At 38.8% G+C, this 14064-nt stretch overlaps 2 protein-coding genes across 3 annotated transcripts in view; one reads left to right on the forward strand and one right to left on the reverse strand.

Annotated features, from left to right (window-relative positions):
- Positions 1–1179: 1179 nt before the first annotated feature.
- On the reverse strand, positions 1180–11877 carry zdhhc21 (zDHHC palmitoyltransferase 21). The gene is made up of 8 exons (XM_015028484.1): positions 11771–11877; positions 10406–10604; positions 10218–10316; positions 10021–10132; positions 7783–7921; positions 7504–7620; positions 7154–7197; positions 1180–6370 (listed from the first exon to the last, which is right to left on the reverse strand). The coding sequence occupies exons 2-8, from the start codon at positions 10557–10559 to the stop codon at positions 6238–6240; spliced, it is 798 nt and encodes a 265-aa protein (XP_014883970.1). The 5' UTR covers positions 10560–10604; positions 11771–11877; the 3' UTR covers positions 1180–6237.
- A 1051-nt stretch (positions 11878–12928) lies between these two features.
- plaa (phospholipase A2-activating protein) overlaps positions 12929–14064 on the forward strand; it is an 11337-nt gene continuing 10201 nt past the window's right edge. The window contains exon 1 of one of the 2 annotated variants that reach the window (XM_015028485.1): positions 12929–13192. In XM_015028485.1, coding sequence (XP_014883971.1) covers positions 13044–13192 — 149 coding nt within the window. In that variant the 5' untranslated portion in view covers positions 12929–13043. The remainder of the gene's footprint in view (positions 13193–14064) is intronic. The other variant, XM_015028486.1, reaches the window with a different exon arrangement.

Genomic DNA, 14064 nt, shown 5'->3' on the forward strand with positions numbered 1-14064 from the left:
TCAACGCCATCATGAGAGACAAAGCTGACAAATTACATGTGTGTAGTTTTGTTAGAAACCCCATGTTTTTGTGACATCAACCCTTATTGAAACCCCAGCAAGCTCACAAGAGCCTCTTTTGTTGCAGAAAGTCATTTATTAACCATTTTAAAGACGCGACTTCCACTTGTGGTCTTTCTAAAAATATTATTAATAATAATTGGGAGCTATTAGGCAAAGTCAAACCGCGTATAATGACTCAAACCTTGGATGATAAACACAAAAGTCACCAGCGATGAACTGATCCCGTCCTCCACAATCACGCTGCGGTGTCATGACCTCCTTCAAGCTGAGAACAATTGGGGACAATCGAGTTTGCCGAGGGTGGCACAATGAGTGTGTGTGTGTGTGTGTGTGTTTGGGTCAGACTATGTCAAAAGCATAAAACCATGTTAGACAGGACACTTGGATTGTGTTCACGGATCGTGCACACATTTGGCACGCATCGCTGAGACTTAAAACATGCTTTCGGGACAATGACCGATTAGAGACGGCTGAACCGACGCCTCAGGCCACTTCTGCAACATTCATGCTAATTATTTTTGTTTAAAAAAAGAAGCATGTTTTAGTTAATAAATCTTTCCTCTCGATTAATCCTCATATCTTTCATAAGGTAAAGGTGCCAAAGTTGGCTTCTTTTCTTTTTTTTTTTTTGTTATTCTTTAATTTCAGTTGCATTTTTTATGTGATATTGAAAAAGGGAAAATGTTCCTCATTTATAGATCCAAGTGAAATTATTGAGAAAGATTTTTCCCAGAACATTTGACACATTTTGTTTTTAAGATTCACCCTATAATGTGATAATGCTTCTTAGAAAAAATGTGTGATTGAAACTAATATTATACCCACATTTACATTAAATCATTGCCTTGCAAAAGTATTCATACCACTTGGACTTCTCCACACTAATCATAATTGTACCTAATGCCATGTAGCTTTTTTTTTTTTAAATAATACTAATAATGTTTAAGAACTGCTTTTCTGTTTTCACTCAGCTAATCTTTTTGGTATTGACATTTGTCTGATAATCTGAAACTTTAATTTGGGGGTGGGGGGGAATCTGTTAGTTGCAAATATGTTGCACAAAATTGTAAATAAAGATTACATACTGTAAAACAACAAAAAAAGCAACAGACAAACATATTCAGAATGTAATTTATTCAAATATGAATACCTATATATTTGCTATAATCACAATTTTCAGCGCAATAAATTGGCAACTTTTTATAAGACTTTATAAACAGAAAAGTAACTGGTAACACGTTCACAAAACAAATGTTCCAGTGTTTGAGGTCTGACTTAGAACAAAACAAGGTTTGAACACGAAACATTGAGAAACATAAAAAGAGCAAAGTGAAAAAAAAATTCAAAAGGTCCAAACTCCAATCTCCTGCGAGATGCCAAGTAACAGCTGCCTCGTGGAAATATTCACGTCTACAATTGAGAGCGACGCAGTGCAAGGCGGTGACTTGTAATGTTAAGCTTGGCAGCCATCATTAAAGGTCAGACACAGGTTCAGATTCATCGGCCAGAATGTAAACATAATAATACAAAAAAAATAAAGTTTAACGGTCAAAGCAAAATTATGAACAAACAATGCTTATTGCTTCAAAAATTTCAAACCAAATAAGGAAAACAAAACAACTTAAAAAAAAAATCAAACATACATTTTCCCTTGCATTGCCTCCCCAAACACCTAAAATCATGATAAAAAATTTCCAAACATCCAAGAACCCGAACATGAGCTACAAAAACCGATGAGCAAACATATGAAACCACGCTCATGCAAATTCAAACTGGAAAAAATTCAACAAATACCTACAGTGAGGACTCATTTTAAAAATGTATCTCTCTTTTAAAATTAAGTCTTCACTTTAAAACAGACTGTGTGCTAGCATAAAATTCAGTGCATATTATTGAACTGCTACCATCAAAAACTTGGTGAAACATGCATTTAATAAATGCTTGCTGACTATTGCAACATTTTCCCAGATCTTTGGTCGGTGTGGAGTGTGTAGTGATGGCAAAAAAAAACGTAAAAGAAAAAAAAGAGGTGACCTAGACAGGCATTTAAAACTACTTGGACAATATAGTATTCTCTCCACACACAATAGGCTTTGTTTACATACAGGTTTTTCAGAAAAACTTGCTCACACAAAGCTAGTATAACTATGACATTATATATTTCTCTAATTAAATCAGTAAGGTCTCCAGCAGTTTCAAACAGATATAACAAAACAATCATAAATAAATTATACAGTGTTAGCAGAGCAAACACCACTGCCTAAACTGCAAAAAACATGCATTTGCAACATTTTGATGCTAGCTGTTAGCACGAAAGTACAGGAGCATTTAACTGCCAGGGCTAGGATATAAATTCAGGAGCAGTGTCTTATTAAAGCAAAAAAGTTTACTGTCATAACGAGATACAAAACTCGTTTTCACGGAATGAGGTTTTATTTCTCATTATAACGAGTCGACTTTCTCATTTCAACAACTTACAAAAATACGTAGCTGACAGATTACCACTTCTAATAAAGGCATAAAGGTTTTCCTCTCACTCTCCATCTTTTCACTGGTTTCTCTAAATGAAACTCAAACACCTTGCGCTGTTGGAAATTTACTGTTATGACTAGAACATATTTTGGTTTTATTGAGATAGAAAATCTTGTTAAAACATAAAACACATTTTAACAAGCTAAAACAAGAAAGTTTCTTATTACAATGAGATACTTTTCCTGTTTTTAAACAGATGGCTAAGTGTTAGCATAAGATAGTTAGGTAAGTTTAGCACAGAACAATTTATAAACTGTCAGACCGTAACAGTAAGCTAAATATTCAGAAGGAACTGTTATTAGCTCTTTGTTACAATGCAAATGTTAGCCAAATGTTAGCACAGAACTTTTAGCTAAGTGTTAGAAAGAAGAGCAGCTGTCCACAGGGAAGTTAGCTCTGTTTTACAATGCAAATGTTAGCAAAGTGTTAGCACAGAACTCTTAGCTAAGAATAAGCAAAAAGAATAGTTAGCTTAGTGCGAGAATAGAACACCAAGTTGTAAGCAAGGCACAGTTAGCAAACTGTTAGCACAGAACAGTTAGCTAAGTGTTAAGACTGAACAGAAATCTTAGCACAAAACTTCTTGTTGTTTTCTGTTAGCCTCAAAAGTCCAATCGTTTTCTGACCATCATAAAATCCTATTTTCAAAGGCAAACGCATGAATTCAATCTCTATCACAATTTTTTAAAGGTGACTTTAGGTAGTAGAAAACAGTTCTTAATAGGGATAGGATTGTTGAATATCAAGCCACACAGCACCTAAAAAATTTTAAAAAAGAAAGCAGAACAACAAAAATAAATCAACAACAAATCCCTGCCTACAAAGAATCAAATGGGCTTCACTGGAATAATTTAGACTGAGCAGAATGGGTTTGGATTATATAAAACTGAATCATATTGAACTGAGATTACTTTTGTTCTGAATTGGAACTGAACTGGCAGTCCTTCACTTTTGCTAGAAACATTCATTCTATGAATGTCTAGTAACAAAGTGTTGGAAATTGATATCATTTGTATTTTAGACAGTATGCTATGGTTTGCTCTGCTAATTTGGATAATTTCTTTCCTCCATATGCCTGTTTTTAGAAGCAAATGTATAGTTCCTGCTTTGTCTGTATATAACAATACTAATCTGTGAGCTTCCCTATCAGAGATATAAATATGCACTTATAAATTAAAAACATTCAGAAAAAATAAACTACAGGGCTCAAATATCATGTCTCAAAATCCACAGGAAAACTATTTGTACCAATCCTCTGTATTGTAAGTGCTATGGTCAATACAGCAAGTTGATTTAAAATAACGGATTGCCAATGTGGTCAGTATATTTATTCTTTGAATGTGAAAATGACTGTATTTCTTCTATCTATTCAGCAGCAAACTGACTTGTCACACTGACTTAACCTACACAGGTGGAAGAAATAAAGTTTCCATAACTGTCAGCACAATCAAGGGAAAAATCTAAGTATTAGTGTGATGCTTGTTTTAGATTTTAGAGAAAAAGTAGCAGTAAGGTGCCGTTTTGAAATTGCAACTGATCATCAGCAAGTCTGACCGCCTCTATAAAAGCGTGGGTTTCTTGTTGGAGAACACAGGTCTGTGTTAAAGTGGCAGTATTATGTCTTTTCCAGGTACTGTGCCATTTTATAGCACAATAAAGAAAATATCTTACCATTTGTTGTTATGAAGAATGCTTAAAATACCTAAAATTACTTAAAATAAATTTGACTTTGCAATTGAACACCTTGAAATTGGGTCCATGTCTCTTTAAGAAGATCCTGCTCTTCCTGACACTCATTACAATGTGTTTAGCAGCACTGCACAGACTCATACTTCCACTAGCTGTTTGCTAACTGCTGCTGCCGCTAGTCTGGAGGAGCTGAATAGGGAAATTGCGTAGAAAAGACGTCACTCAGTGAGACTACACGTGTTACATAGCTGAATGGTTGCCATGGGAGATTCAAGGATTTCTCAAACATGCATGAAAGAATCAAAGTAACCCTCCAGGTATGTTTTTGATGGGGGAATATGATTATAACATGAAGTAAAGCTAAAAAAAAAAAAGATGATTTTACATAATACTGCCCCTTTAACACAATGACAAGGACCAAAGTCATCAGCAATCTACTTCAATCAGTCAACCTCAGAAGGATTATAGAGACACTTCCAGATAATTTAAAGCTCCTCATTCTACAGAGATAAATATTATTCAGAGTGGAAATTCTTTTAAGTCAGTTGACAGTTTTTCTATGATTGGACATCTCAGAAAACGTTCAATTTCAGACTGTTCACTCTCAGAGGAATGAACAAAAACAAAACAAGAGCTCAGTTGCAGATTCTCCAACCATCACTTTGTGTGTGAAGTGTTAAAAGTTCATGCAGGGAATGGTAAAAATGGTGCAAACCACAAGACATGATCGAGATTAAAGCAGAGATAGTTGACCATAACAATCAGCGCCACACTGATAAAAATACCATACATACAACCATACCATACGACAATCAGAGCAATGATTTGGGCTTGTTTGGTAGCCACAGTAACCCTGAACTCCTCTGTATGCCAAAGTTTTATCTGTCCAACAGCTAAAGGTCAGACAGATAGAAACATTAGCCAATTAGGTAATTGGAATCAATGTGTTGCTATGGTTATTGGCCTCAACCTAATTGATATGGCGTTGTGGATGAGCCATAAATAAGGGCTACAATCCTCAGTGGACTGATGCTGAGTGACTGATAAAGTCAGGGTATTGCTGCTAATGGTAGTTCTACAAGCTAATAAATTATGCAATGAGTGTACTTAGTTATTCCCATGACTGCATCAGAGACAGATTTTTGTTATCTCTCATGAGTGGAACTTGAACTCTTCATGACTCAAGGTATCTCCATCAGCATAATCTGACAAATAATATACAGCAAACATCAACTACTAATTAGTAAATATTAAACTCATATTTAACAGCAGGATTAACTATGAAAGTCACTATCGAGGAGTGATTATATTAGCTTGTTTTTGCGTTAGTGCTCTCAGCAGTCATATGACATCTCTAGATCGAAAGGTATCAGTGGCATTATGATCCTAAAAAATACACACATTGTACACACATAGTAAAACAATCAAAGAAAACATTCACGAATCATTAGAAGGTAGTCATACTTCAGACCCTTTTCTAAAATTTGGTAAATAAAAAGTACCAAAAACAAAAACAAGGCACAAACTTTATACAAAAAAAGAAAAAAAATCAAACACTTCTAACAGATTTGTAGTTATTCTGCCTGTAGTTAATTACTAGTGAAGGCTCTTTATGACGTAACCTGAGAGATGTCCCACTGCTTCCATCCCCGTCGTGTAAATAACCATTAAAGGTGGTTTCCAGATGCTAAAAAATAGCAGTCACAGTGATCAAAACATTTCTCCGTCCTTCCAAAACAGTGTTTGTGACCCTGTTCCTGGAGAGAAACTGAATAAAACCAAGCAAAAAACCAGAACAAAACAACACAAAAGTAAAGTGTCCGCTAAACCGGCTCTCGTTGTGCAGCAGAGGGTGGTGAAGGTGTGCAGACAGATTCGTTTTAGGAGTATGTGGAGTGTTTGACTGTAGCAACTTCTACCGAAAGGCAGGAAGGGGAACATCGAGCCGCAGAGCTACACGTGGCTGCGGTAGTGGTGGCCGCCGTGAAGCGGCTGCCTGCTGCGCAGCGGGAGGAACCACAGAAGTTTCCAGCGAGTGCCACAAACCTCAGCGAGCGCCCACTGCCACGATCTTTTTGTCCCATATCTAAGCAGAAAAATACATCACCTTAAAGCATTTGGAAGTTTTGTTTTACGTATTACAGCCGGTGGCTGCTTTTTGAGAAACTTAGCTCCCCACCCAGGGCGGCACGGCATCGGGGACGGCATGAATTTTAAGACTGGTGGCTCACCAGGCTTAAAATGCACAGAGGGGAAAACCTGGCAGTGTTCTTTAGCTGGTTTTTAATCATATTTAATGTTTATGTATTTACATTTAATATCCGTGCAGTGTGAGGATGGGAAACTGCAGTCAAACTCCTTGTTTATGCACATAAACTTGTCTGATTCTGATAACAAAGCGCTGAAGAACTCAAAATCCTAAACATTCACATTGGCAAAATTTCAACTTATTTGTTTCAATATCTTCTCTTGAACAGATAACATCTAATAAAAACCAACATTAATCTTCTTAACACAACCTTTATTGTAAAAAGCATAAAATCCCCACAGCCTTTTCCTTTTTGGACTATAAAGCCAATTTAAACTTGGATGAGTCCTGAAATATAGATTCTATATATACTGCAGGTCCTTTGAAGCACGTTTTTTGATTCATAAAATCATTTACTCTATGAATGTACATATGATATGAACTCCTGGAGCCTGATATGTTTCTACACAATGAGGTTTAAAACAACCAGAGGACACAATAATATAGAACCTGATGATTTGAATGATGTTCATGACAGGAGCCTCTTTTTACTTGCATGAATTTCAAGCTGCAACCATCTGAGATAAAAAAACAAACAAACAAAACAAAAAACAGACTCACGTTTCACTGGAGAACTGAGACATTTTCTCAATAGTGGTCATATCCTGCAAAAAATAAAAGAAATTATATATGATTATTTATTTCAATGTATCACTAAAAAGTAGTAGCCTTGTGTTTTTAAATGTGGGTGGCTGGTTGCTCGTATTTTTCAGTAGGATCAAAAATTGGAGCAACTGGAGCAGTGAAGAACACAGCTGGACAAGGATACAAGGAAGTTAATATTCAATCAAAACCTCAAAGGACAGCAAGGTCATGTTGGATTCACACTGTCACTAGGATGCCATCAATATTGCAGGCTGGGAAAAGGCAACGTCAGAGCAGCAGTATTTTACTGTCCTGAAAGTACTCACAGAGAGGATGCCAGCCATCTGCGCGTAAAACAAGCTCGACATGCCACCGAACATGACCACGCCCATGAGCGCTGAAACTCGCAGCAGAGCCAGTTCATGACGTGTCGTAAACTTTTCCTGAAAGGGGAGAAAAAACAAAACAAAAGAAAAAAAACAGTAAATACAATAAACAACTCCAGCTTTTCTGTTTTTCTTTCTTGAAGCTCTGTTTGACTATAATTCATGTACAAGTTAAAGCTACTTCCAGATATTGGCAAGAATGCAAACGCATCAATTCACCTGGTCTAGTCTTGTCAGGGGCTGGAAATAATAGTACTGGCAAAAGTCCAGCACCAGTGTGAATAAGCTGAGGACCTGAGTGTAAAAACACAGCTGCAGGAAGAGCCAGTGGTTGTCTTCTCCCACACAGTTATTGATCCTGCAAGACAGGAAACCAGAGTAAGGGTTTGAACTTTTCTGAAAGTAGGGATGGATGTATTCCTGGACGACATCATCAGAGAGGAGACAGTGAGGCTGGTCGGCACCCTGCCACCTCAAGAAGAAGAAAAAAACAAGTTTCAAGTTTCAAGCATCAGCTCTCCTTTTATGTGTGTGAAGTTTGTGCTTTTGATTTTCGCCAATACACAAGAGAAAAATTTGAAAGTAATGTACAAAAAGAATCCACAAAAATACAAAACCGGGGCGAATCTAATACGCATGCAGAACGGAGACAGGAAATGAATGGATCCAATTTGAAAGGCACTGGAACCTTCAAACTGGGTGTGAAAGGGATCACTTATGGGGTTGCACGAGTACAGGCAGTTGCAACGGTCAAATTGTGATCAAACTATGATTTTAGTTTTCATATACTGTATTTTCCGCACTATAAGGCGCACTGGATTATAAGGCGCACCTTCAATGAATGGCCTACTTTAAAACTTTTTTCATATATAAGGCACACCGCATTATAAGGCGCCTAGAATAGACCCTACAGTAGAAGCTGCAGTTACGTTATGCATCCACTAGATGGAGCTGCACTAAAGTGAATGTCAACAAAACAGTCCGGGGCGTGGCCGGACGATGGTCACCCTTCTCCGTTCGCGCACAGTATGTTCGTGGAGAACGTGGTGCTAAATGACCTGCAGATGGCCTGATACTAGACGGTCGGTAGGTAGATAGGTCAGTCAAACTTTATTAATAGATTACAAACCAGCGTTCTGACAACTATCCCAGCATGCACCGCGCGCTTCTTCTACGGGCGAAAATGAAGTCGGCGGCTGCTTACCGTAGTTGCTAGACCTGTTGTGGCTCAATATTGGTCCATGTATAAGGCGCACTGTCGGCTTTTGAGAAAATTGAAGGTTTTTAGGTGCACCTTATAGTGCGGAAAATACGGTATTCTAATTTTAATACTTTCTGTCTTTGTGTGAAGGGATTCTGCTGGTACACCTGAATTTCTCAACTGAGAGACAATAAAGAATATTTATTTTCCTATTGTATTTTATTTTATTAGTCACCACACTAAATACAGTACACATCACCACCTTGAAACATGGTGGAGATAGAATCATACTGTGGGCATGCTCTTTGTCAGCAGGAACAGGGAAGCTGATAACAGTTAGTGGGGAGACGGATGGAGCTGCGGCTCAGCAACAAACACGCAATCAGCATCCATTGATAATACGGCCAATCGAATGTTCAATCATTTCACTGAACTTCCAATCCAGAACCACAAAGCATTTTGGGAGATGTAGGCAGAGGAAAGGCTTTAGGATACTAATCTACTAACTCATTCACTCTTTGGTTACCTAGCAACGACCTGTTGAGGAACTTGTGTGGCAGCAATTTCAGGTTTCGCCAGCGCGGTTCGTAACTGCTTAAAAACAATGAACAGCAGCAAAGAGTGAAGGGAGAAAATGCGTGCAACAGCTGGAGAAGAAAGGTTGGCAAATTTACAGATATTTAAAACAAACACTAATGAAAAATTATCAACTGACAAGAAACACTTATACTGCGATATGTTTTTCAGCCATATCACCCAGCTCTATGCTAAATATAAGATAATACTTAAAGAAATCTGTTTGAGGATGGAAACGTCTTCAGACCGGGGTGGAGGTTCAGGGCTTAGATCAAATTATATTCTTTAGTTAGAATGGTCCAATTAAGGCTGAGAATCTGTAGAAAGCTGATGGCTAATAAGACAGAAACAATCCTATGCGAACTTGAGTTATTTTGCAAAGAAGATTGAGCAACAATCTCAGTTTGCTGGTGGAGATGTACAACAGAGGACCTGCAGCCGTAAGTGAAAACGTGATTCCACACAGTGTTGACTCAGAAGATGATAAAAAAAAAAAACAGTTTTCAAGATTTTTACTTGTAAAATAATAAAATACATGTGAGAAATTTCAAGAAGGTGTGAATAGTTTTGCGAAGACTGTTAAATACAGAAGGCCCTTTACTGCTATTTCAACACGCCAGACAAAGTCAAGCAAGCATTTAATGGGAATAAATAAGATCAGAGTAACCATATGGGCTCACCAGGGGCAGTGGTGGTCCATCCTGCGCACGCAGTGGCCACAGCGGCTGCAGTGGTGCGACCTTTTAGGTCTCATCAAGTTGCACTTATTGCACAACTCCCACTGTTCTCTCTCTGTGAGACAAATGCATCTGAAGTTTAGAGCTGCAAATGCTTCATGGCACACTGAAAGAGTCACAGAAAGAAAGGCTTTCCGTACCAGAGTGAGGTATATGTGGATCCACAGGAAGACGGCCGGGATCTGCGGTGGAAGCTCGGAACAGTGCCATCAGACAGAGCGCCGACGCCAGGTAATAACCTGTGGATACGTACAGACGTGAGGCTTAATGAGCCAGAGCCGTTCACTGGACCGTTACCGAAATCCTCAGTGGAAGCAGCGACACTCACAAACAACTAAGGCCCAGGGGATGTGCCCTTCGTCGTAGTGTGGGAGCAGCACCAGTTTGGGAACGAAGAACGTGTTGTAGAGCCAGATCCCAAACACCATGCTGATGCAGAGCCAGCCCATCGGATCCACTACGAAGTGAAGGCGAAGCTTCATTGCTGCTGTTGCTCCCGCTCGCTGGGTCCTGACTGCCTCTGGAAACTAATCCAAACCAAGTTTCCCTGAGATTACATTTAACACCGCGATAGATTAGACCGAGATGACTTTCTCTAGTTCCTAAACAAAAGGCCTTTCCTCTAAGAAAGGCCTTTTTGGTTGAAAGTTTTAGGCTTACAAATACTTGCAAAGTGTTTAAAAGAGTTTCACTGACCCGCCCAGCCCATCCTGTGGGGTTTCTGGGTCATTGTCACCTCTATCCAAAGAGGGGAGTTGGATCTGCATTGTTTGTTACAGGAAATGCTTGAGCCTCCTTCCGTTTTGTGCTTCACTTCATTTCACTTGTAGCTGAAACTATTTGTCCGTGTTGCCCATAAAGAGTTAATCATTCTCCTTGTCCTAAGATAAAAAAAGCATGTGCATGGTTGTTTGTCCTGTATGTTACCCTGTGATGGATTGGTGGCCCATCCAGTGTGTACCCTGCCTCTCAACCAATGACCACTAGAAATGTATTGATATTTATCGATTTTCTCAAGAAAGAAAAAAACAAAACTCAAAATAACAATACAAAAGCGCTATTTGTTTTTATGGCGTTTTCAACATCATAACTGGAAATAATTGGAAGATTATTGCCTAAAATTTCTGTTACACTTTAGGCAATATTAGGAGTCAAAAATAAAAATATACGCCGTGATAAAAAAAATATCACAACCTCGATTTTTCACCTGTTACGTTTGACATCAATCTTTTAATAGCAGCTGTTATTACACATGTATGAGCGTCAGAATCAACAATCCTATGTCCAGTCTGCTGAATAATTTTCAATTATTAAATTAATTCTAAATGAATGGCAGATGTCAAATAAAACAGAGATTTGGGGACTCGTATACAAATGAATCTCATCTCATCTTTTTCAGGTCAGAGAATAAGACCACAGCAGAAGCCCATAATGTGTTTCAGTAAGTTAAATGTAGAAATGCTGGATTTTTAACCGAGAAGTAGTTGTCACTGTATGCTTTGCCTCCTCCATCTCCATTCATACTGATAACACCTGACACCGTGATGGGCTTGGCTCCATTCAACCCCAACAATGTTATAGCTAACAGCTGGGCCCAGCGGTATTACACTCAGTTATGATGGCGTAAGAATAAACTATTAAACCCGTGAAGTGTCAGAGATGATATTATTATACACAGGAAAACACGACTTACGTTTTTCTTTGATTTAACGCCGCCCTGCGGAGTGCATGTAGTTACCCAGCGGCTACTTCCTCATCCGACTCTGTGTGGGATGGACAGGTCCTGGTTACCTGCAATAACAGTTCTGCTTCCGGTTGAGTCACGGTTAGGAAATTAAAGGCATGGATGCTGTTCTAATACTCACCCATGTGAATGTGAAGGGAAATATGTTGTTTTTAGCAAACTGATTCAGTTCAATTCAATTAAAAAATACCCAACTATTGTTGTAACTCATCATCCATCTTTAAAGAGTCGTTGTGGATTGTGATGCTGTGGGCAGGAAGTAGCTCCATTAGCAGTCAATCTTGCAATGAATCTGAAGACTGTTTTACTAAGACATGCTAGCAACGTAATATCCAAGCAGCAGAGACGCTATTCCACATTAATATGGCCTGGATGACATCTTAGGTTGTTGGCAAGCAATTCTAATCTATTTTATTTTAAATCTATGTCTGGCTGTATAATTAACAAGACATGCAGGGATACACTGCAGTTTGGGATATGATTTGGGATATGAAGAGATGGCTCCAGCTTCGTCCTTGGTTCTGCTCTGCAGCCATATAGAGCAGTTGATTAGCATCACAAAAGCTGAAATACTACCTGAGCTTTGACCCCAAAACCCCAAGAACCTGAAAAGGAGGCGTCATGGATAAAGAGCAGGACCAAGGAGGAAACTCAAACCATCTCTTCCATTGATTATGATGGGCAAAAATCATATCTCAGACCCCAACATCTCTCTGCCCAGCTTTAACCACATGGCCAGACAGAGATTTAAGAAGTACAGGCAAATGCAAATGAGGTGGATTGTTGTCATTCATACCATGTTACTTTGGAATATTGTCTCTGTTATTCGGATATTGAGCTGTTCATATGTCATGATGGTCATAAGACATACAACAACAGTCTTTAGTTAGAGGCTTCTTCAGAATCGTTGCATGAATGACTGCTACTGGAGATCCTTCCTGCCCCTAGCATCACCATACACGACTCGAAGGCACTTGGATGCTATGAGTTACTACGACATGGATATCCCTTTAACACAAATAAAGTGTATTTGAATTGAATGGCGATTAAATTACGAAGTAAAACAAACAAAATAGTCATTTTATTTTGAAAGACCGAGTCGTTTGCGTGTGATGACACAGTTCCCTTTCCGGAATCAGAAGCGGCGGATGTTGACAGCGACACCGCTTAGCTGTAACACTGGTGTCATAGTTTCACTTTGTTGTTGTCGTTGTCAAAAAACATGGCATCATCCAACTCGTTCAAACTCAGATGCTCCATCCCTGGCCACGAGATGGACGTGAGGGGACTGGCGACCGCCATTTTTCCAGAGGGAGCTTTCGTGTCGGTGTCCAGAGACCGAACCGGAAGGGTTTGGGTACCGAACTCCAGGTAGCTAGCATTAGCATTTAACCTCCTGCTTGCTAACTATGCTGCCAAGTTAACACTTTACGCCCCCTAACAAGTCAACTTAGGGCAAAGGAATGCATCGACACTTAAAAATAGCATTTAGAAGAAAACTTCCTCTCATAAGCTTCCATGTTATCGCCTTCTTTGTTCAGTAACGGTTAGCAAGGAAGCTAACATTCGCTGAAATTAGCTTTGTCATTCATTCCGCTGCACCTGTCTGTGGTCGAGGTAATGCTGGAGAAGTTCGGCGTTTCAGTGGATGATCCCGAGTCTGAATAGTACGGGCAGCTAATGGCAGATTTATAAAACTGACTTTAGTCGCTTGTTTTGGTCCATGAACATGCATTATTCTGAAGAGAGGAAAGATGGTGAATATCATTTGGACTAATTCCCCCGAAAGCTGTGTTAATAAAATAGTGAGAATATAATAGTGTTGGGTTCCGAACAACTTAAGACATTTGCCTTAAAATTGGTTTTTATGTCTTGGCATGTGAACAAAATAGTCATGATCTAATAGTCATGTCATGACAAATGCTGTTAAAGTGGTTATAAAAGTATGTACGTATCTAAAGGTATTGGCATAATGCCTCTAAAAGTAACTTTTCAATTTATCCGGCCTAGATGTAGGAGAGGCTTTCAAAGATATTATTAATGTAGAAAGTTAAAGACTCAGATGAATGCCTGTGCACTTTACTTAAGTGTAATAGCGTTGGTTTAACATTTCAGGCGTGGTCACTGATGAAAATGCATTAACGTGCAAAAATAATAATACAGGAACTCTTTTGAAACATGGTTTGTGTTCAGCGGGGGGGGGGGGGGTTTTTTTTGGCTTTAAAAAAAAACCAAAGGCCACA

This window comes from Poecilia latipinna, unplaced genomic scaffold (genome assembly GCF_001443285.1).
Source record: "Poecilia latipinna isolate Pla-1442-1.1 unplaced genomic scaffold, P_latipinna-1.0 Scaffold126, whole genome shotgun sequence".
Lineage (NCBI taxonomy): Eukaryota > Metazoa > Chordata > Actinopteri > Cyprinodontiformes > Poeciliidae > Poecilia > Poecilia latipinna.

Coding starts and splice junctions, on each gene's coding strand:
- zdhhc21 (XM_015028484.1), bottom strand. CDS start 10,559: ATGAAGCTTCGCCTTCACTTCGTAGTGGATCCGATGGGCTGGCTCTGC. Junction 7,621..7,782: donor CCCTGACAAGACTAGACCAG/GTGAATTGATGC, acceptor CTCCCCTTTCAG/GAAAAGTTTACGACACGTCA. Junction 6,371..7,153: donor TCTCAGTTCTCCAGTGAAAC/GTGAGTCTGTTT, acceptor TTTTCTGCTTAG/ATATGGGACAAAAAGATCGT.